This window comes from Brugia malayi (genome assembly GCF_000002995.4).
Source record: "Brugia malayi strain FR3 genome assembly, contig: Bm_v4_Chr1_scaffold_001, whole genome shotgun sequence".
Taxonomy (NCBI): Eukaryota; Metazoa; Nematoda; class Chromadorea; order Rhabditida; family Onchocercidae; genus Brugia; species Brugia malayi.
In genome coordinates this window covers 5729545-5752514 of record NW_025062475.1, presented here as the reverse complement: position 1 = coordinate 5752514, position 22970 = coordinate 5729545, and the positions used below count along the sequence as shown (strand labels likewise).

The 22970-nt window shown below is 32.4% G+C and overlaps 7 protein-coding genes across 12 annotated transcripts; 1 reads left to right on the top strand and 6 right to left on the bottom strand.

Moving 5' to 3' along the window:
• Window positions 1-594: 594 nt before the first annotated feature.
• Window positions 595-2949, bottom strand: Bma-hap-1 (non-canonical purine NTP pyrophosphatase, rdgB/HAM1 family protein; the record flags this gene model as incomplete). Its single annotated transcript, XM_001899623.2, has 4 exons — window positions 595-782; window positions 1063-1190; window positions 1300-1466; window positions 2872-2949. The coding sequence occupies 4 exons, from the start codon at window positions 2947-2949 to the stop codon at window positions 595-597; spliced, it is 561 nt and encodes a 186-aa protein (XP_001899658.2).
• Window positions 2950-3616: 667 nt separating this feature from the next.
• Bma-gop-3 (CGI-51 protein, putative) lies at window positions 3617-6407 on the bottom strand (the record flags this gene model as incomplete). Its single annotated transcript, XM_001899622.2, has 7 exons — window positions 3617-3866; window positions 4421-4644; window positions 4962-5174; window positions 5410-5607; window positions 5803-5910; window positions 6002-6118; window positions 6198-6407. The coding sequence occupies 7 exons, from the start codon at window positions 6405-6407 to the stop codon at window positions 3617-3619; spliced, it is 1320 nt and encodes a 439-aa protein (XP_001899657.2).
• Window positions 6408-7464: 1057 nt separating this feature from the next.
• On the top strand, window positions 7465-9554 carry Bm6334 (Uncharacterized protein; the record flags this gene model as incomplete). Of its 3 annotated transcripts, none has more annotated exons than XM_043076667.1 (5): window positions 7465-7538; window positions 7854-8005; window positions 8381-8603; window positions 8759-8868; window positions 9232-9554. In XM_043076667.1, 5 exons carry the CDS (start codon window positions 7465-7467, stop codon window positions 9552-9554), a joined length of 882 nt encoding a protein of 293 aa, XP_042932601.1. The 3 variants fall into 3 exon arrangements, with proteins under 3 accessions (XP_042932601.1, XP_042932600.1, XP_001899656.1); XM_043076666.1 differs by having other exon boundaries at window positions 8759-8901; XM_001899621.2 differs by having other exon boundaries at window positions 8759-8934.
• Window positions 9555-10705: 1151 nt separating this feature from the next.
• Window positions 10706-11706, bottom strand: Bm16888 (Hsp20/alpha crystallin family protein; the record flags this gene model as incomplete). Its single annotated transcript, XM_001899620.1, has 2 exons — window positions 10706-11074; window positions 11533-11706. 2 exons carry the CDS (start codon window positions 11704-11706, stop codon window positions 10706-10708), a joined length of 543 nt encoding a protein of 180 aa, XP_001899655.1.
• Window positions 11707-12663: 957 nt separating this feature from the next.
• Bm10885 (Hsp20/alpha crystallin family protein) lies at window positions 12664-13865 on the bottom strand (the record flags this gene model as incomplete). 2 transcript variants are annotated; one of them, XM_043076664.1, is made up of 3 exons in its annotated part: window positions 12664-12668; window positions 13458-13649; window positions 13838-13865. In XM_043076664.1, the coding sequence occupies 3 exons, from the start codon at window positions 13863-13865 to the stop codon at window positions 12664-12666; spliced, it is 225 nt and encodes a 74-aa protein (XP_042932598.1). The 2 variants fall into 2 exon arrangements, with proteins under 2 accessions (XP_042932598.1, XP_042932599.1); XM_043076665.1 differs by lacking the exon at window positions 12664-12668 and adding an exon at window positions 13020-13210.
• A 785-nt stretch (window positions 13866-14650) lies between these two features.
• Window positions 14651-18279, bottom strand: Bma-mep-1 (Uncharacterized protein; the record flags this gene model as incomplete). Of its 2 annotated transcripts, XM_043076663.1 has the most annotated exons (8): window positions 14651-14749; window positions 15433-15547; window positions 15732-15860; window positions 16078-16232; window positions 16478-16732; window positions 16936-17062; window positions 17475-17572; window positions 18232-18279. In XM_043076663.1, the coding sequence occupies 8 exons, from the start codon at window positions 18277-18279 to the stop codon at window positions 14651-14653; spliced, it is 1026 nt and encodes a 341-aa protein (XP_042932597.1). The 2 variants fall into 2 exon arrangements, with proteins under 2 accessions (XP_042932597.1, XP_001899654.2); XM_001899619.2 differs by lacking the exon at window positions 18232-18279 and having other exon boundaries at window positions 17475-17512.
• A 3098-nt stretch (window positions 18280-21377) lies between these two features.
• Window positions 21378-22500, bottom strand: Bm678 (Chymotrypsin/elastase isoinhibitors 2 to 5, putative; the record flags this gene model as incomplete). 2 transcript variants are annotated; one of them, XM_043076662.1, is made up of 3 exons in its annotated part: window positions 21378-21530; window positions 21819-21932; window positions 22471-22500. In XM_043076662.1, 3 exons carry the CDS (start codon window positions 22498-22500, stop codon window positions 21378-21380), a joined length of 297 nt encoding a protein of 98 aa, XP_042932596.1. The 2 variants fall into 2 exon arrangements, with proteins under 2 accessions (XP_042932596.1, XP_001899652.2); XM_001899617.2 differs by lacking the exon at window positions 22471-22500 and having other exon boundaries at window positions 21819-21854.
• Window positions 22501-22970: the final 470 nt, after the last annotated feature.

The following is a 22970-nucleotide window of genomic DNA, read 5'->3' as shown; positions in this document are numbered from 1 at the left end:
AAGAAAAATTAGGTTTTGCTTCCTGAGACCGACTTGTCAGTTGAAGCTATATATGATGACGAAATTTTGCCTATCATTCATATATATGAGATTTTATATGTGATATTCACTACTTAACACAAAGTGATATTTACTGCTTAGCGGAAAATATTTAGTTAACACACGAAAGCGTGCTTTCAAGCGGTATAGTCCAAATCTTTAATTAATGAACGAAAAGTCACTTACAGTTATAATTTTTTTCCATTCTCATCAAAGAATGCTCAATAGCGTGGTCGATGAGATTAAAGAAATTGTACAGTGACGCAGTACTGTGAAAAGTTCATATAGGAATTATTTCCACTAATTATGTTTTGCTATAATGAAAACGGAAGTTAAGGTCATGATGAATTCTGCACACTGCTCTCGAATCGCATACGTCATTAATAAAAGATATGCTGCACTGATAATAAAAACCCACGTCAATTTTAAAGAATTCACACTATCGCGTTAGCGTAGCATACTGCCAACGAGTTTAGCATACCACAAAAATTCCTCAATCGCTCTTCCTGATGTTTCCTTTTTTGAAAAGTGTAGGAATGCAAATAAAAAAAGTTTTTATTGTTGAAATTTATTCTCAAAATAATTTTTCAGTTCTGCCAGAGCCTTACTTCTATGACTGATTGTATTTTTTATTGCAGAACCCATTTCTGCGTATGTTTGCGAGAAACCTTCTGGCTCAAAACACGAATCCCAACCGAAATTCGTCTCTCCCCTCGGTTTAACTACTCTTCCGTTCGTTCTTCCTATAAAAAAAAGAAACTTTAATAATATGACAAAATATGATCAATTCTCTAAGGTTGCCTAAATTTACATTAGGTGGCTTCAACAGAACGAAGTACGCCTTATACTAAAGAGAACTGAGATGTAAAATTAAGGGTAACAACAACGTGAACTACAACACTTTCTGCTAACTAGTACTGTTAATGCTCACATCAGTGCACGTGGAAAAATTAAGAAAATCGAACCAAAATAAAACCGAGTAGAAACTCAAGTTTGAACAAATATCGATTAATGAAAATTTACCTTCGAAGAGGAGAACAGGTTGAGATGAATTTTCGCAATATGCAAATATACATTGCGCATATGCGGTTTTATCTTCAAAACCAGCCAACAATTTGTACAGACCATCGGGTTTTAAGTTCTTGAGAAACCTATAACAATGCATTATACTTAACCTTCCTTCTAAAGAGAAATTACAAATGAAAAAGAAAATTCATCACATTTCAACGGGTAATTTTATTGAAAAGTCAAAAAAAGTACCACTTGATGTATGGCCCGGGTAAGCCTCCAAGAGCATTAAAACACAGACAAGTATCTTCAACTACAACAGCTCGCTGTAGCTGTTGTGAGGCTGTTAAACATTTAAGCCTAGCTATTTCAGACGGTTCTCCTTGATATTCCGGCAAATCGATGTCTTCATTCTCAATCTGAAATATCTTATTAAAATAGCGTCTAAGCTTTTTTCAACTTTGCAGCATACGATAATCTTGGAAAAAAGTGGATTACATTTCCGACGAATTTGAGACTCCAATAAATTAGATATGCGAACATGTTTTCCATAAAGGAAAATAATTTATTTGAAAACAGTGTCAAATTCACACTTAACAAAGCTAAAAATGGAAAGAAAAAATAAGACACTTTTCCAGATAAAAGCAAACACATTTTACATTATCCAGCAGTGATGTTAATGCCTAAGATGAAACAGAAAAAATAAATCCACGATTAAAAACACCAGGTATTTGATCATCTTAAAGCACTTTTGTTAAACATCACTAACTTCATGCAGTATATCAAGTTCATATATTCCCAATAAAACCAAGAAAAATATTCACAAACATTTCGACTTTGTTCACAATAAACTCGGCATTTATAGGACTTCTGATGAATATCTACAAAAGTCGTCCGCAAAGAGAATCACAAAAGAAAAAAAGGTAATATGGCTCAGCAATCTGGTAAAATTTTAATTTCAACCAAAATATGGTTAATTTAATTTCAACCATATTTTGCCTTATATTTTGGATCTCTATTTATAAGAAATTTACGCGCAGTCGCACGTGGAATTCGACGATGGCGAAAACGATCGAAAAATGTGGATGTCCTCGAGGTGCGTAGATGTCCTCTATAAGAAGCCAACGAAGCTGTTGAGATGCGATTGTTGCGACTGAAGAGGAGAGCTCCTTCCTGAGCGGGAGAAAAAATAACTCGATGAACTTTCCTTCCAGAAATCATTGTACAATCTCTTTCCGTATCACGAAATAAGCTCAAAGTCGGCTCCCAAACTGGAACTTCTCCAATTTTTGCCATCTTCGAGTGGCACTGAGACATACCTTCATCCTTATCCAGTAAATTCGAAAGCGAAGTACATGAGCTTTTATTCCCATTAGATTTTGCAGAATTTAGAGACAGAAAGAATTTGCTCCTCACATGAAATGATTCACTTTGGCATCCCATATATTGTACTTCGTCATCATCAAAGAATAGTTTTGATAATGACGAAGAGGGAACAGTCCGTTCATTTCCTGCACTCTGCATAGTTTCTGAACTGGAACTTTTGTAAAATTCTTCAGTAAGTAAACCATAACGCATTGGTGCTATATTACGAATTAATTCAGGGACTGTAACCAATAGACCAGAATTCCTTGATGCTTCACTCAAACAGCCAGGCCTTTCAAATATCTTTCCGGGATTTTCAAACGATGAACTGTCCATCACACTGGAATCCCACTCCGACATGACTTCGTTCACTTCCCCTGAAACCTATTTGTAGCACTTCCCTACAAACTAGTACTTTTACAAACAGTCATATACATATAGTGAAACTATAATCATTACCGTGAACCGATCTCCAAGGATAGCGCGCACTTCTCTCACTTTATTCACGTTCCCAGTAACGAATACCAACGTTCGCATAAGCTTAAACATTCAAATATTACTACTAAAATGTACAATGCAAACAAATTTTCTCACGAACGTAATCTGATTACGTCAATGTCAAACTCAGATGACGAAGTTCTTGCAAACGTTTGTAATATAAGGCAAAATTACAATCGAAAAATCAGCCCGCATAAGAAAAATTCCATAAACGACGTAAAAGTAGTAAAAATAGCATTACCAAACTACTTGATAGATGGAAATCAAAAAAAAAAAAAAAAAAAAAAAAACCAAGGATCAAATATTGTATAAAACAATATTTCCCAGCACTGGTATAGGCAGTTTTATTACTTGAATTTTATAATGAGTTAATAACAATTAAATGATAAAACTGACAAAATAGTTACCGTCGCAGCAATAAAATCACTAACAAACATAATACTCTACTGGAAAACATTCTAACGTGAAATGTTAAACGTAATGTTAACCTGAAGTGAATAGTGGAAGCTTCACATCCAAAAAAAAATTTTTTTTTTTAGTTCAAGACTTTACAAAACAGATTAAACAATTATAATCAATGATCGGAGACTGTCTTACCCTAGGAGCCAGTTCAATATTACTTGCAATGCCATGTCATAATATTTCCTACCATGGTCAGAAAAGTTATATGAATATGACAGTTCAAAATGATCATCAAGGATGCTAACTACAAGAAATTAAGACCAGCACCCATCTGGAAAGATGGCGCACACTGATCACCTGACATATACCTCAACGGAATAACATAATTCAACTCAATGCGAACAAAGTTTTTGATTAAAAATGTTAGCCCCAATCCAGCAGTAACACGTAAAGCATTTGACATGTCACGCAGTCGATGCTGAGAATCAACAGATGCTACAGTTCCGCCGGAAACAAATGCGTGCGCAAACAACATTTCTGGTGGAAAAAGAGGCCTGAAATAATATAGAATGTTGAAAAACACTGTTCCTGCATTCTACTTCAAAAGCCGAAAAGTGAAAAGCCTTAATATTATGCAAGCCACACTTACACTATATCAAATAGTGATAGCATTTTTCCCAGTCACTTTCCTTCCTCTTTTTTCTTTTTGATTTTCATTTTTCGGTACACTTTTCCAGACGATAAGTATCTCGTGGGGGTAATAGGTAATTGATTTTCTAATACGTTACACTTATCTAGTTTTGATTCTTCTCGAGCTCATCAAATAATTGAAATGTTGTTACATTGTAAATAAAAACTTTAATTTTTGATTTTTTAATTTCAAAAAAAGAAATTACAATAATTTTAACTAGAATAGAATTTTTAAATGTCATGGACAGTGCCTAACATGTAAAAGAAATGCTCGAGCTATAAAAAAATCGATACAGATCTATGTCACGTCTCCACATATATTCATTAAGCAGATACAGTCACTTTTTGGTAACTTACGTGTTTAAAAAACGTTTTTTCATTATTGCAGTATTCAAAACAGCAGACAATGATCTTATACCTGTAGATATGCAAAACCCCAAGGGCAGAAGTAGCTCCTCCAACACAAGATGAACAATCCGCTCGACCCCCTATCGTATTCCAGCTAAATCCACGAACATCATGAGGTCCACCGATATACAAACGATCCAGTAAATGTAATGAACGATGAACGGCTAATGTATTGATAATCGCAAACTGATATGAAGCGCTCAAGAACATATCCATAAGTAATGGGGTAGATGCCTTAAAATTATCTTTGTGACCAAAATAGATCAAAAATTGCACAACTATTCGCATTAAGTATTGCAAAAATGGAGTTAACAAAATTAGGGAAATCAGCGTACTTCAGATTTACACCGCACAACGCAACAAACATTTGGGAGATTATAGTTAGGATCAACGTCATTAAATGCAGTTATATGGTTAATAGACAAATAGTTAAAGCCAACAATATGAACGGATTGAAATTTATAGATAAACTGAAATAAAATGATTTATATAAATTGGTTTTAAGGGCAAGTCATGTGAAAAATAGTGACAAAAAGATGAGTGAAACTGACTTGAATATCAATTTGATGCTTGACAAATGCTGCATCACCAAGAAGACCTGCGTATTCCTGAGCAATTTTTAGTAAAACACCTTTTGTAGCAAGAATTGGTCGATCTCGTGTATCGTATGCCAATGAATTCTGCACTGAACACTTCATTGTGTGGCCTGCATACTCTCGAACCGCAAACGCTGTCTTTTCTGTTGGACAAAATTTTCGCCAGATCTTAAGTATGACTTGAATAAAAACAAATAATTTGCTTTATCTTTTTGCCACTGTTACTCACATTTATAATTCTTCGTGAAAACTACAACGCTAAGAACTGTCATACCCTTTAGAAAGTAAAAACATATATCGTGGTTAGAGACATTAACACTAAATACTTCATGTAAAAATGTAAGCGTGAACTTCCATAGTTACAGATGTTCAGTAAAAAACAAAGTAATTATACATAACACACCGTATTCAATTTCATATTATGGTGAAGTCTTCTGTTCCATAACTGACCATTATACTGCAGTACCAGTCCAATTTCTTTCATATTACTGAGATTCCACGGTAAATTTCCAAAACTTTGATACAAAGAGAATCCTACGTTAGCATACTTTTGCCAGCCCAAAAAAGGTTTTGTCATTGAAACATTGAAAGTTCTATTACCCTGCAACTGCACTTACGTTAAACCATTTAAATCTATCAAACTAATACAGACAACAATGGCTAATCAACAATCATTGATAAAAATAGAGTGTTGAGTTCATCTGAGAATCTACAAATTTTGACCAGTAATATTATCTAACTGAAAAAAAACCTTGAACACCTAATTTCTTCATAAAAGGCAAAACCAAACCATTACTTCAAAAGTACAGGAATAACATGCATTCACCGATTCACCACGTCCCCCAAAATTTTCCTTGCCAGCATTCAATGAGTAATCAGTTTCACCTCGACTAGTCATGCCAGCCTAGAATGTTAATCTATGAAATTGCTTATTATATCCATCTGCACTATAATGAGAATGCAATGCAAGACAAGCTCATACAAACTAAACTAACCTTAACGCCTAAAGTGAATGATTTCGGCTCCTTTATAATAAAATCAACTATGTATTTGCCCCGCTTTCCAGCCACTGAATCAATAAGTGGAGTGACATTATCCGCAAGGCCAACTTCCTGCAATGCAAAAGTATAATATCAGTCAGTTTACATCAAATAGTAATCAGTATAGTTCATAGAATTTTCAAAAGCCTACTCGAAGATGTTTGGCAGCTAAGTCGCAACATCGTATCAATTCCGGAAGTGATGAAACTGTGTAAAGATATCCAATTTCTTTTAACAGTGCATCACTTTTAGTAATTTTAACTCCGTGAAACTGCACAGCTTCAACAGTAACTGGTTGATTATCACATTTGCCGTACAGTACACCAGCTGGGTGATAAGTTTTAGTTTTTTGTGCTGACATTTGTGATGGCATGAAAACAGAAAAAAACCGATATTCCCTAAAAAGGCATTTTTATTTACTGCATGCATAAATATAAGAAGATGTCAATACATCATCAAGTACCTCATGTCTAATAACTATTCTAAATGTCAGTATTCCATCCTGTCCAATAACCACCACTGCATAAATTATCTTCTTTGCAGAAGACAATAAATTCATAGACAGTGTAATTTTTGTAATACTGATTAAAAATATCCGTACAATATGCCAGCAATATTAATTATATAACAGTTTCTGAGGATACTGTATTGTAATAAAAACGAAATCCTACTGGACTGTGATTAAATATGTCAAAGATTAATTAAACATTGACATTAGGACATATAATCCTCTAAAGCGTCTTAGATCTGATTTGTTCTTGCATTTAATAATGTAAGAAAGACAAACCGTAATGAAATTTGGTGTTCGTTCTATCTTTTCGTCCTCACTGCTGCAATCAAGAACTTTTCCAAATAAAATTACTGGATCCCGATCCGAAACAGTCCATTAATTAAACCTTCACGCTCAGCTCCTATAGTCAAGCTGTCAATTGGCCGTCGTGTATTTTACGGGTGGTTGATAGCCGTGAATAGGTAATACAAGTTGGAAAGGCAAGGGTGCTCTGTTATTGTTAATTTGATAAGTTATCATCTTGCTATGTGCTCGTGAATTGCGTCGCTGTTCACTTTTTAATAAGTTACCTCGAAAGGTTACCTAATGGTTTTGTCGTTAATGGTCTATTTTTTCTTTTGGGTTATATATCGGTTTCGAGCGTAATTATCAAAATACATTTTAGTTTTGCAATTCTCTCAAAATTTTTTATGAGTATTTGATCATCACTGAATTAGTACCAAGAGACAGCAGTTCTAGAGCTCAACATCAGATGTATATTAGCTGAGATTTTAATATTGCGTTCTTAAGCTCGGAGAATTTTCATCTCGGAATGTTAAGTTATGACGCGTTTCAATTGTGTTGTTCTTCTCTTCAATCAATTCACCTAAAATACATTTTCTTTTCATATATATTACGGGTAACGGTCATGAATGATCCTCTCGCTTTTCCATGGGCACTGATATGTTCCGTACCCGACAAAAATTCTATCCCTTCATTGCGGTATTCTTTTTTTGTGCATATACTATAATATTTTATAATATAATATTTTGTTATATGTATATAATATAATATTTTATGTTAATATTACTTAATTGGAATTCTTATGGAGAAGTATAAGGAAGGCAATTTTAAATCCATGTCGTGATCTCCATATATACTAGTAGCTTTTAAAATATTCGGGCAGCTATCTGCTGAATAGACATATTCAGTATTAAGACATCATTGAATTTTTATTTTACTCTTAAATACTTTTGACAATGAAGGAAAAGGGAGTTGGATTTTTTTCCAAACCTTTTAATATGGTTTTTCTTAAAGTGAATTTACTCTATGGCTCACAAGGATATTACAAGAGAAAGCAGTGCAATATGGATGTAGCCATCGTTTCGATAAAGAGCCGAAAGCTGTGTATTATACAACTCCTGGAAATGAGAAGGAAGTTAGGACGACATATAGCATTGTTCATAGTGGTATTATTTCTTCTTTCATAATAATTTAATTTATCGTTAATTATTTCAACTAAAGCATTCTTCGAATACATTCTTATATATATCATAACTGATGGAGAATTTACTAAGTATGGAAATAATTGATCAAAAATAACTCCATAATAACTATCAGGCAAGAGGTAGTATAAACTGTTGAATTTAACTCGTTGCAATGTTCCATTTCTAATGATAATCTTACCTTTTCCGTTTCCTTCTTTCCCAGACTCCCTTACTAATTTGTCAGTTTACTTTCTACTCAGAAACTTGAATTTCAAAATGACGAAAGAAATCTGAATAGTTCCTTAAATTTTCTTTTTTCATGACTTCATTATTCATTTCTTAAATGTTCTTGTTCAGATCATCCTGAAGTCATAGTTGTCTTTCATATCTTACCGGCACCAAATTCAAATGAGTATAAATTAATGAAAGAATTAGCTGACGAATATGATCTGATACGACAAGGAATACTATTGGAGAATGCTATGACTTATTTTGAAGAATGTGATATTAAAGAAGTACTTGGCAATATGCTTCAATGGTTTAATCGTCGTATTTCACAACTTGTCGCTTTGGAAAAAAAGTAACTTTTTCTGTTTTAACTTGAATAAATTCTTAGGATTTTTCACAGTACCAAAATTAATTCCACACTATGACGGCAGTTGGAGTTTATTTTCCAGTGAAGAATTAAAGAATTATGAACAAAATTATTTACAGTCAGGTTTGATACTGTTATAGGGCTTGTACAAAATTCAGCCTACAAATTGGCGAAAGAGGAAAGCATGCAACGAACATAATTTCCTTTCCAATGAGTAATGTCACTGCTGCAGTGGAAAAAGTCCTCCATGGTAAAGACCATGATATATCTCAAAATGTCAATGGTACTTGTGTCATTTTCTGGAAGTTGTTTTCAGGTTTCTATTACAAAGTGGTACTTGCGACATGACATTTAAGATAAGGAGGAAAAAAATAATCTCACAATGTCAATGGTGCTAATATATATTTGTTTTTTGACTTATTCTACTTGACTTTTTTTTCGCAGTAAATCAAAATTAAAGAGTGTTCTGAAGAAATCTGACAAGAATGTCTATTCTTTAAATTTTTTAGAAATTATGCATCATAAGAAATGGACTAATTTATTTTCTAGAATTAATATCAAAGTTTTTTTTTTTTGAGTGGTTGGATCCCTTTCATCAAATAGATATTTACAGTGAAAGCAAGCGTTGAAGTTTTTGGTTATCCAGCAAGTTTTAACGAATTCGAAATCGCCAATATTTTCAATAATTTCCGAGTCATCAAAGTAGTGAAGAATTTAAATGACGGTGCAGTAGTGGAATTTGTAAATGAATTTCATGCAGTTCAAGCTGCTGTTGAGTATGATCGAAGTTGGATTGATTCCGTACATTTATTGGCGGTGACGCCCATTCATCCAGAAATAATCAAAGAAGTGGAAAGAGCGCTACGTGATGAACATATTTCTTGTCAATCACCAGTTCTACTTCTCTTCAAGAAGGCTAACCTGTGCAAGCGCTAAAATCCCATGCCTTTTTTGTTGTAAAGGATCTCATTACAAGTTCTTTGCATTGTGAAATATCATCATAATCTTTAGAGTAAATCCGAAGTCTTATCATTCTTACCGACAAGATATTGCTTTATTTCTACAGTATCTTTTTTCTTCCTTGTTTTTGATGTCCAGTTGTTTATTGTCTTGTTTCCTTCCATTATGAAAAAACTACTCTTCCGATGATTCTACTGTTGTTCTATTATTTTTGGAATTTTAGGAAAATAACTTTTAGAGATTATTAAGACTTTTGTTGCTTTCACAAGGGTTTGATCTTTTTTCGAAATGATGTGAGTAGGGCACTTTCGATATGAATGCATTTTTAAGAAGATAGTCAGATCGTCATTCATTCGAGCACTTTCTTTTGGGAGTATATTAAACAGAATTTTATTGTTTTAACGATACAACCAATATAGTCATACATTTCTTCCATTCTCCAACCACTCAAGCGATATTAAATCATGCAAATTTGTATTTGAGGAGTTAATAAGATCGTTATATTGCCCTAGGAAAATATTAGTTTTTAACAAAATTAAGGATCACTATGTTCCCATGTCATTTTGAAAAGAAAAAAAATGTGACACTCATTAACAATTCAGTGGGCAAACACAATTAAGTCATACTGTTTTGCTAAAACTTTTATTTGCAATCGAAGTAAATTGAAGCAAAACGAAAAATTTGAAATTAATCCAGACTATCAGAGGAAAACAATTAAAAAATGTGTCTAATAACATTTCTCGATAATCGACGACAACATAAACAGGAACCAGGAACAATACAGCAAGATATGCCTAATTTCTGTATTGTTTTTTGTCTTTTGCTTCCTAAACTTGGAGATCCTTACCGTACCCATCCATGAAAACTATAGATAAGAACTGACATCCGTGCAGTTACTACGAAAGAGTCAAACCCATTTCGAGTATTCTAATTGGTACTCGAAAGTTCAGGCCTACACATGTTTTTGGTGACTTGCTGACATTTCATATATAGCTTCGAGTGTTGAACTTTCCATGCAAAGCAAAGTCTAATTTAAACATAACAATAAATGACATTAGCGACACTATAAAATCAAACTGCTTTATGTGTTGCATCCTTTCTTTAATCAAATACCAAGACATACCAAATCACCACCACCAGAGTGGTATCGGTTCACGAAGTATCAGCTCTTGGCAAGGATTCGAATGCATTTTCCAATTCGGATCCACTTTGATGGGAATTTTACGATATTCGGTAGCTCCATTAGTAGGAACCGTAATTTTCAGGATACCATCGGCACTTAATGCTGATGTTAACTGCTCTTCTTTCGCACTTCTCGGCAACGTATAGGTACGAACAAAATGACGTTTAATCATGCTACCTCCTTCTTCACGTTCATCATGGTGTCCAGAAACGACTAACTCTCGACCGTGAACATTCACTTGTAAATCATTGGAATGGAAATTTGACAGGTTCAATTTCACCTCGAATTGATTTCTTTCTTGTTCATTCGACATCTGTAACAACATAAAAATTTTTAGATAAACGGTTGTCAACCTCACATCAAGTACTCCATTCTATAAAGACAAAAATCCGATACTATAACCTAAACTACTATTCGTAGTATCCCCTTGCGATATAACTCTTCCCGATATACAATAAAGATGAAAAATAATATGTCAATCGAAATTGATCAAACTTCCACGACATTTTAAATCAAGTCAATAGTCCGAAATATTCAAATAGTGAAAAATCACTAATTAATCAATACTGGATCCCTCGAAGTCTTCCAGTTTTCCTCTTCCCTTTGAAAAACATTAAGGAGCAGATGCTCAGAAGAGGGATCAGGTTATTGCTCAGCCTACAAACAGCCAAATCCGGAAAACATGTCTGAACAACAGAAAAGAAGCCGGAGAAGAGAATACTTAACGAACTAACACAATCAGCAGCAATGGGAAGAAACAAAATAACAGACTATCGCGACGTTCGTTTCTGTTGTGCAGGCGGGTGGGCACTTAACAGAACGTTCTAGAATTTTCTTTCTCTTCAGCCTTTCTGGAATTTTCTTTCCGTCCAACTTTTCTGGGACTTTCTTCTCGTTCAACTTTTCCGTAATTTTCTTTCCGTTTACCTTTCCTAGAATTTTCATTCCGTTCAACTCTGGGATTTTCTTCCTTTCTAACTTCTCAAGAGAACAGTGTTTTGGAAACTGAGGAGGTGAAAACGAAGGATTTCATATTTTTTCGTTTCCACTGAAATTTGTCCGTGTGAAACCGATGACAATGCGCGGTCACTTCCGCAATTGAACGGAAATGAATAGGATATGATGGCTCAATACGGAATGCAGTATTAAAATAGAATTATCCAGCAGTTTACAATTACTATCATCTCATTTCATAAGTATCACAAACTACATGAGTTAATACCCACATCTTTCTTAAGAAGGAAATTCCGGAGAAGTGTTTGTTTTGATAGTGTTTGATTCTTTTCGTAATTACTGTAAGCATCAGACATGCAAGTGTCGTCAATCGGAAGCTATTGTTACGCAATGGGCATTTCCTCATACCAATATTGAGTGGAATTGAGAATTGAAATTTAAATGGGGTTGGCGTTTAATCTGCAAGGATGAAATCAGAGAGTCGAATAATAAAAGTTTGTCGTAAGGATGTTTGTCTTTACCTACCGAACAAACTTTATTTGCGATCTATAAGTAATAATTTATATGTATCACAAAATGAATGTTATTTGTTAGAACACAGAGGTACTGCGGTAATGTGCTATTCAAGACTAAAAGAGCTCAAATAAAGATTGTATTTAGCAAAGTATACAAGAATTATTAATAACTGGACATTTTCTGGTATAACCAGTATTTTAAATTCTCCAAAATTATATTTTGAAAGTATGGCAGGAATAGTAACGTGATTGAACATATCGCTGAAATAATCGGCGAAGCGTCGCTAAATTTACATTATCTAGAAAGAATGCAATTGTATTTTTATAAATATGCAACGGAAAAACAGTGTAATTGAACAAAAATATACACCATAATCGTGAGATCACTCATGCTATAGACAAGCTCCCTTCTCGAACTAGACATCTGACCCAATTAACCTGAAAGCGCTATAGTGCTATTAATTTCGTGGCATATTTCACCTTCACTTTTGACTTTTCAATTTAGAACACGACAATTGAGCAAAATGTACAATAGAAACCAGCAAAAGATAAGTGCAATTTGAAGAAACTAGCATCATTTCAGTCAAATAGCTAATGTTACCAGCAGATTTATGAAGAATTATGCAATCATTTATACAATGACAATATTCTCCCGATAAAAAAAAAAAACTCCCGAAATGCTGAAAACAATTATGAAAAAATGAGGGGGGACACTATGCGGACGGAATCAATATGGAGCACAAACAATATGTAAAGTTCGTGAACTGTTTTCACCACTACAATTACAATTCAATGATTCGAAATTAACTGGGATATATTTTTGAGTTTTTTTTTTGGGATATTTTTTTCAGTTATCAGATTCCTCTTTATCTCACCTAGATGAAGAAATATTCCATGAGATATTAGCTGACTTAAACCGGAAGTTCTTCGACTGAGGATAGACCAAACATCTTGGTAAAAGAATAAATCGATAGGTTGGACTGGAAATGTCCCAGGAAGTAACTACGCGAAGTGGTTCACATCACAACAAGTGATGCTCCTGTTATTGATAGAGTCCTAGTAATTCTGGTTAATGACGTGATGAAGTAGAAAAATGATGTATAGCTCTTTGAGGCTTTGTTCTAAAGGGATTCTATTTCATTTTCAGTTAAACAGTTACCAAGAAGAATGGTTTCCAGTCTTTTAAAATTGAAAAAGTGTGAGTGCAGGACTTCGTTAAACGTCAACCTTCTTCAAACTCCATTAAGTAAGCGCTACGGCATGATGTATTGGGACAAAGCCGTACATCCATTAAATTGATTCTTCTTGGATGTTCATTGCACACAAGTGCAGCATGACCTCGAAATGTCGCTCCACAAGTCAGGCATTTTACAGTTCTCTCTGGTCTATCGCAGATACAATTAGATATTGAATTCTTTTCTGAAAAGTAATAGTTCGTAAATTCTTGGTCACTCAGAAATGACTGTGTAGTATATAACGTTTCTCACAACGAAAGACTGGACTACTTATTTCAGGCGTTTGAACGTTTTTGAAAGACAATTTTTATTCTTAAATTAAAGTTATACGAACATCTACCACAATCATGATAAAAGATACAAAGCAATTACCTGAGGAATCGCGCACCACTTTCTCCATAGAAACACTTCTTTCGGCAAAAAAGAACTACAATGAATGAACAGATTCCCAAATTCCTAAAAATGAATGTCTATTCAAGAAGATTCCGCTGAAATACTTGCCAATCCTTCACAATCGATATTATTTGTTACCGCCACAATGTCTATTTCAGAATATCTGTCTTTCCCACGAGTATCTATTTTCATCCACTGTTCATCTTTTCAACACTTTTTATTATGTATATTCGAATTTCTATTTCAGATCCAGCTAGAATGAACCCACACCTATCCCCAAAAGTCCGGAAGTTGCTATTCTTTAAGCAAATGTCTTCAAAAGTAAACAGACTATTCATCCTTCCATCATATATTGTGTCCGAGAAACATTGCGATAAAATGCAAAATGTGGTCAATACTTCTAGAAATCTGAAAAATAAAACAGTGAAAAGTGAACAGTATTTTTACATATTCAAGAAAAATAATGCAATAGGGGCGATTATAATATCTGACCCATCATTCAGTAAATTCAAATTCTCAATTTCTTTTAAAATTTATTTTCATTTTCTTTTTAAATGATAAATTATAAATAACAGAAATATCAGCACTGGTATTGATCGATTTGTGAAATCCATGAATAAAATCAAATAGATAACTCTTAAATTAAAAAAGGAATAAAAGATCAACGAAATGAAAAGAGAACGAAGCAAACACTGATCAGAGGATTTAAAATTAGTTTATAGCACATAGATGAAAAGATTACGCAGTCCCTCGTTTAATCTACGTGAAATCAGCGCAATTTTCTAGACAGGATTAAAATTTAACAAAATCTTCAGTGCTGAAATCTTCCTGAATCCAACATTGCGCACTTCCTTTTCGTATAAGACTATTTTCCTCTTGATTTACTAGCTTCTGTAAAAATAAGTGGGATAAATTCTCAATACAACATGCACCGTTTTCACCTTTACAGAGGAAATTCTATATTGAACGTCCAAATGTTCTTTTTAACGAGTAAGGCGAGAAAAAGTTATGAGATGTACACTAGTGATAAAGAAAAAGAACTTTAGTTTCTTATGCCTTTTGAATGACAATTTCTTTTAACTGCTAATTTTTAGGAAAATAACTACAATCATTTTTTAGAGAATAACTATAAATTTCAGGAATAATTTTTTTTTTCTTGGGATAAATCTAGGACATAACTACAATTATTTCCAAGTTCATCTAATTCATTGAAGTCAAATTTCGAGCAAGAATTCCAAGAGTTCATTCGCAAAATGAAAAGGGTTCTATCTAGTACATGATTATCTTACTATCTTATTATTATTATGATCATCTTATTATCTTAGCATTAAACTGACGGACAGAGTAGATTTAATGATCCCAGTTATGGTTCATTTGTATTTATGAATTTAGAATTGTTCGCTGACTGTATATTAGTAGATTTAGCACTCATTTCTTGCAGAGTACGGCAACTTTTACGGTACTTTATCAGAGATACTGTTCTATTTGGCAAATTGTGTTATAAAATAAATGTTTTGTTTGTCATTACAGGTGATAAGTTCTTAATAATTTTAATAATATAAAGAAAAGTATACCCGTGAAATACAGCGTTCGGATTTCTGGTGTGACAGATCACAATCAATCTCTGTATTACACATAATCTCACTGACTGCGCATGAAGCTTGCTTTTTCGTTGCAGACATAGTATATCTGCAATTTTACTTGTCTTTTCGATTTGAAATTTCAAAACAAAAAACCAACTTTAGAAACAAAGACTCTTAACATTTTTTACTACATGACGTTAACTATATTATTTAACCTTCCAATTATCAACAGTTCATTTAATAATCGACGGAAAAGATCTTCATGTAAGGAAGTTGTAAGAAATACATACCCGGTCTTTGCAAAACAACAGAGCTTTCTATGTTTCTTCAAGATGAACTCGCTGCTGCATAATTTTCCACAAGAAGGACATTCCAACGTGTTCTGATAATCGCTGCGAGCTATTACATGATGTTTTCGACTGAAAACAGAAACAAACCGTATGTCCAATTTGACTTTTAGGCCTATCGTTATAAAAGCAAAAAAAGCTTTTCACAGCGAAAATCACACAATAGTACCATTCTTAAAGAAAAAGAAATGAACTTAGTATCCCAAATTATGTCATCATCAAATTATCAAAATAATAAAGAGTTCTTAGCGTAAATACCAAATTTTAAAAGTTAAGAAAAAAAAAATACAGGAAATGAGTTCTTATTTCATGGAAATTAACGAAGAATTGAATGCAATAGGAGCAACGGTATCTGTGTCGGACATAGTGCGGTATTTCCTTGTGAGCTTCAAGAATAATCAGTGATTCTGTTTTGAAATTACACAAATGACATTCCAACATCGGCTGTAACATTTTTTAAAAATATGTTAATAGCAACAATAATAGCTACTAGAGAAAGTTAAGTAATTTTTTGTTCACGCAATAGTACCATTCTTAAAGACCAAAAGACATCGTTTGAGAGTTTGGAACAGTCACTAACTTTCAAAAAGAAGAAAAGAAACTAACATTACAACGAATTTTTTTATCTAGAATTCCAGCTTTGTATTAAGTTTCAGTTCCATATAAATAAAATAAACAAATAAACCAACTGGAAGAATACGGCTGACGAGGACTTTTGCAGTATCTTCAAATGTCCACGAACTGTTGGCAACAATATTTCGTCCAAGTTCAAACAAGATTTTCGTCATATGCATGGCACGTCTCTGATTGGCTACTACCATCAACAAATTTTTAGCATAAAATATTCTTCTTTCTTGTTCTTTGATTTTTCCTGATGTTACAAGTCTTGGTATTAATTCTTGAATGGTCATATCTGCATCATATTCAGCTGCTAATATGACAACCTTAAACAGTACAAATTTTTTGAACCCTATAGTCACAAATGAACTGTTTAGTGTTTTGAAATCTATTTGAAACAAACTGAATCCTGGAACATCTCAGATTACAACATTCATTGCCATTAAACTATAGCCAACATCAAGATAAAGACATAGCTTTGAGATTAATATTGTTAAGTTATAACACAGATTCAAGAAATTAGAGTTACCTGTGAAGGAGGTATGAAGATAGCTTTTGGGAGTACGAAACTTCCACTCACTGATAAAGATTGTGTCGAAAGAGGATGAAGCCGTGCTTCTTTTTCATATATACTTTGTAAAAATGTTGCTAATTTCCTGTAAAACATTTGAAGTTAATCATATATGGAAATATAAACTTCCTTGTACTATTTCAACCTTTCTACCTTTTTGTTGTATTTTTCTAACGTCTCACTTCTTCATCAGCCTTTTCTCTCCACTATCTTTTGTCGTCTCCTAACTACATCCTACCAATTATGTGACTCAATCCAAACTCTTCGAATCATCTATAGACATCTTGCAATCACTTTCTATTTTGTTGTCTCACATTTCCTACCGTACTATTGAAATGGGGAGCGTTAAAAAGGGAATAAAAGAGTTCGCTAATCATAATATCGCTTTTCTTGAACTCAGAATCCTAGAATTTTTGGCGCTATTCCTATCTGAGAATCACTATGGATCATTGTATCGGTCCCTTCATTATTACAATTAATAGAATAATACGTCTTACTCATTGTTAGTCGAATCAGTTGTCCATTTCATTAGCATCTCTTTCTCAACTGCATGCAAAAATTTCGCATTTCTATCAACTTTTCTGAACCATCGACTCTAAAAATGGAATAAATGCCATCTTGCCAGCAGCTCTTACATATTTCCTGAAATTACCCGCCAAGCACGATATACGTGTCCCAGCTGCCGTCAGCTGCACACAGCAGCTTTCTTCTCCCATCCGTTCGTTCATGGTTATAACAGTATGTTTGTTTATATTGTAACGAATAACTGTATGAAACTAATGAACACTAATAATTTGAAAGTTAAATTAGGAATTAAAATCATGAAAAAGGAAAGAAGGAATTAGAAATAGATCAAATTAGAATGACACATGGCAGAAAACCAAGAGAAAAATACAACTAAGCTTGATACTTTCCAATTACTTGTTCAGTTCCTAATCTCTTAATAAAAAATTAAACATCAGTGACTGCGTAATATTATTAAATGAGTAACCATACTATTAGCTAAATTACATTTTTAATATTTCAGGATTACAGGAATCTGCGATTAAGTTTGACCGATTTCAACCGATAATTCTCTAATAAACAACGAAGATATAATCAGGACTAATAGACCATTAAACCAATGAAAATTTTTTGGTTTAGCTAGATTTTTCATTCTTACTGGTGAAGAAAGGCAAAAAAAAAGGAAGAAGATATCTCTCTCGGATACGTTACAATCTCATTCTGGATACGCAAAAAGAAATTAGTACAAACTTCGTGTTCCTGTTTGACTGTTCCATTATCAATAACCAATTCTTTCATTCTACTCTTCCAGCAAGTGCAATTCCTGAAATGATAGTAGGAAGGAGAAAAGAATGCGTAGTGCAGTTATCCTTACTCACAAAATTGCTAACTACCCAACCGTAACAATTTTTCTTGTAATCCTGAAACAGTAATTATTTCTCACACTACAAAGCACGCGTAGGAACCTTAAATGTTAATATGCTCCAAATTTTTAGTGGATTTCAAAGTCTCATCGTTTAAAAAGGTGTGAATGTGTGCTACAATATATCTGTAGTGCTAATCAATTAGTAATAGATATATGTAGACGTGTGATGTCACGTAAAAGAAGTAGATAAGCGTGATAAAACACGTACCACAAAATGTAAGCTATTATAACTTCATTATTGCAAGTCACAGTTACAATTAATTCTTGTGATTGTTTAACTTTCGTTCACTTCCTTTGACTTTAAATCTCATTTGTTTTTTATATTAATTTATGTTGCTTCACTTACGTTCATGTCGACCCTATTTAGAAAATAAAGTACCGAGATATCTGGGCGTATAATTCACAATCAGCTAGGATAACACTCTTTGAATTAATTGTATAACTATATAATGACTTTTATTTCTCTTTTTCTGTACTTTGGTTTTTCCACTTCAACTGTAATGCACTGGAAGTTTGTTAAAGATGAGTGACATCCACATCTAATTCTACACTGCAAAACCTTGTAATTGTCTCTCGGTACTGTAATCCACTTTTGGACTCAAAGCCTTATAAGCTTATCTTATCTCTCAGTGGTGAAACTTTGTAAACCGGTATCTCTTGGTGATGCAAAATCTCATAAGTTATTGCTGGCGTCTATAGACGCCACGAAGCCATATAAATTTACAATTATACAAGTAATATTTTTCTTCTATCCATAATATATTAAAAAATGTGTAGTGAAGTGTATATGAAAAAGGTCTGTATAGTGAATTGAATATGTTACTTCGAGAATGCAAATTATCAAAATCATAACAAAATGATGACCATTTAATTCATTTAGTTTCACATGGCAGATGGACAAATTTCGTTGTTCCGTCGAATATTTTCCATTCAACTTCACAGGAAAGAAAGTTTACTACGGAGAAACAGCCCACAGTTTTATCCTACTTATGATATTGCAAGTGAAATTTCATTTATTCTAAGCACGAACAATTTTTATTTTATGATGATTTTTTTACAGATTAAAGATTTTTAAAATCTTGTAGTTTAGTACAATCAATTTGAAGTATGTCCTTTTATATCACACAAAATTTGCTAATTCTTCTCGTAAAGATGTAATGATAATTAATAATTCACAGATATATTTGCAAAGAAATATTATGTCTGGAAACTATGAAAATAATAATTGATGATTCGGTTTCAGTGGATTCACACTCCGATTAATCATTGGGACATTCACTTAATAGAAGGATGCACTTGCCAATTTTATTTCATTGAAAAATCGTTTCTTACATTGACATTTGAGATTTCTCGTGACATGATATTTAAAATTTCAACTTTACCATTTACTGCACATTATTAAGGGAAAGGGAAAAAGTAAATGAAGCTTATTCATTTATTTCGGTATATTTATGCGAGAATTTCATCCATCTTCGAGAAATGTACAATAATACCTCGATATGAGCAGAAATATCTCTGCTAAATCATAGAAGTTTTTCTATCAAGTTTATATTTACATTCATAATTTTTAAAAAAATCCAAAGTGAAGTAAGTATTGATTTGAATAATATCATTTGAGGCGTGTCAAGTTTAAATACGTGCTCGATTATTTCCTTTCTTTAAATTCATCGTAACATTGTTAAAAGTGCAATCAGTTTTATAAACACTTATTATTTCATGAACACAAAACGAATTTGATATTATCACAACACAGTTCACATTTACATTAACGCAGAGGAATTCACTCTTTCTTTAATCCAAATTTAGGCCTTTCATCGATTGTAATGCAAGAAAAGGCCAAGGCCCTATTATATAATTAAATGTTGATATTATATAACTGTAATATTTTCTATTCTCAACTGCTATCATTATAAGGACATAAATTCTGCTATCAATGTTTTATCTTGCACTGATAATACTGGTAATATCGATGATTGTAATTTTCATAACTTTCATTATAAATAAACTGACATGACAGATGAGTTAAATTCGAGAAATATTAATGCTACGAGAATTGTCATTGCAATCAATTTTTTCTTATAAAACTGTCTACTAATCTGTTATAGATGATAATGATGATTTATTAATTTTATCGATATGCCATACATAACATTATTTAAATACACGTTTATACCAAATACACGCATTGAATTCTTTCATTTTTTGCTTTTTAATTCGTTTTTTTTTTTTTTTTTTTTCATTTAAATAAATTAGATGAAAAAGAAAATAAATAGAACTATAAATCAATTATTCTCTTTCAAATTCCGGATCAAGTACCAATTATAGATTCGCAACATTCTCTAAATCTCTACCACTAAATTATATACAAATATTAGGACTACTAGACTATCATATGACAGTTGGTTAAATTTCAAAAAATTCACTGATGTGATATAATTTTTTAGTTTGCAAACAACATGTTTTAATGATGAATTCAGATCGAATTCTAAAAATGTTGAGCATTCATAAAGATAAAATTCATAAAAGCAGGGGAGAAGCAGCTAATTTGTTTTATTGAAATTAATCAGTCCCAACTATTAAGAATAAAATAAATTATTGAATTTATAAATTTGTGTGAATTATTGATGTGTGAAAAACTGAAATAATTAAAAAATATGTGTTTTCATAAAGAAAACAATGAACAATAATACGCTATGATTTGTTAGCTTGGTAAGCATCATGGCTTGTTTAAACTTCGTCAATGATAAACACAACTTATTTTTCATTCTCTCTGTGATTATCCATCTGATATCTCATACGATTACAAAATTTGTATTTCGAACTGAAACAAAAGGTTTACGTACGTGTCTCAATTCAGAATTTTTGTTGATGATTTATTATTTTGTTAATGTCTTATCACTAAAACTTTTATCGACTGAATACATTAATAAAAAAAGAGATGATAAAACTTGAATGTGAATGAAAAGATAAATTAAGAAGTAACGTTCAAAAATTTTTTATGCTTTTCCGCTGATATTTTTGGACACTCAGATACAGCAACACATTTTCCCGCGACATCTCTTCTAAATCCATCATATGGTGGACAATAACAACCAGCCGGATTACAAATCAGAAAGCATGGAGTCTAAAAGAAGAAGGTTAATTAAATTTCCATTATATCTCTTTTAACTTTGCTTTATAACTTTTCCTTAAAAAGTACAAATGACGTCTAAATGTGATTCACAAGACGTTTTGACATAATTCCATTATAATAGAGAGAAAGCAACGTGAAGCATATTAATGAAGTAAATAAATATAATATTCCTTATGAATAATAAGTAAAAATATTATGAACCTGAACATTAGCAAGTGAACATTAGTTTAACAATTAGCTAATTAAGCTATCAGTACTCATAAACTTTAAATCACTAACAAATTCACTTTGGCCGCATTTCAGTTCACAACCCATGCATTCAACCCATATCTCATTTCGTCCACATTTGTGTCGTCGTCTCGTATCCACGTGTGTGAAAGTGAACACTGATATCTACTTGAGAATTTGCAGTATGTATTTTATTGGTTTTATTTTCAAATTTATAATTTGGTTACTAGCTTAATTAGTATAAACTTATTTTTACTTATCTATTCTAGCACAAAGCAATAAATAGCTATCATATAAAGTTGAGATTGATGAAGATAAATAGATTTCATTTTGAAATGAATCATATTCTAAATGAGCCTTGTCTAGAACATACTTCAAATGGTCTTTCTTTTTAATTGGCAGATCATGTGAAAGGTTAATTACTTCAAACAAAACGCTTCCAAAAAAAAAAACTGTTATCTCCTTCTCTGTTATTTACCATTGTTATTTCATAATCTAAACAACTTTTCTTAATGACCTTTTCTAATTAACTGTCTTGTTGACCTCATGAGATAAAAACTGAAATGGAATGGTTTCTGGTGTTTAATAAAACGAAAATATCTTCTATTACCAAAAGATTTATATCTTAAAACTCAAGAAAAACTGAGTACCATTAATCTGCATAAATCAGAAGATCCAAAATGAAAGATAATTATACACTTACAATTATTAAGACGAAAAATAAATTCATCATAAAAATACTTCTCAGCAGTTTACAAATGTGTTCTATCGATACTGCGTTGCTCTTTTATAGAAAACATTCTCAAAACAGGTTTATTCGAACTTAAGAAAATGATGACAAACGATGAAATCATTTTTTAAGTGTCAAAAATAAAATATGAATGAATCAGTTCATATAATTAATTACTTCCTTTCCTTCTTTGTATATTTTAGAAATAATTTATTTTACTAACCGATGATTCATAAGAAAAATTTCATGCTAATCAATCAATGTTTAAAGAAAAAAAAAATGTAAATTGGAACATTAGATAAATGATATGAAATGAATGCATATTGATTGCTTTGTAATCTTTCTCTTACCTCACATTTCAATACCAACACTTTGTTTTAAATACATGAACCAAGCAATTCATTCAGTTAGATTTATCACTTTAATAATACAATTGTCAATGATGTGATCACTAATGAAATGCATAACATTTT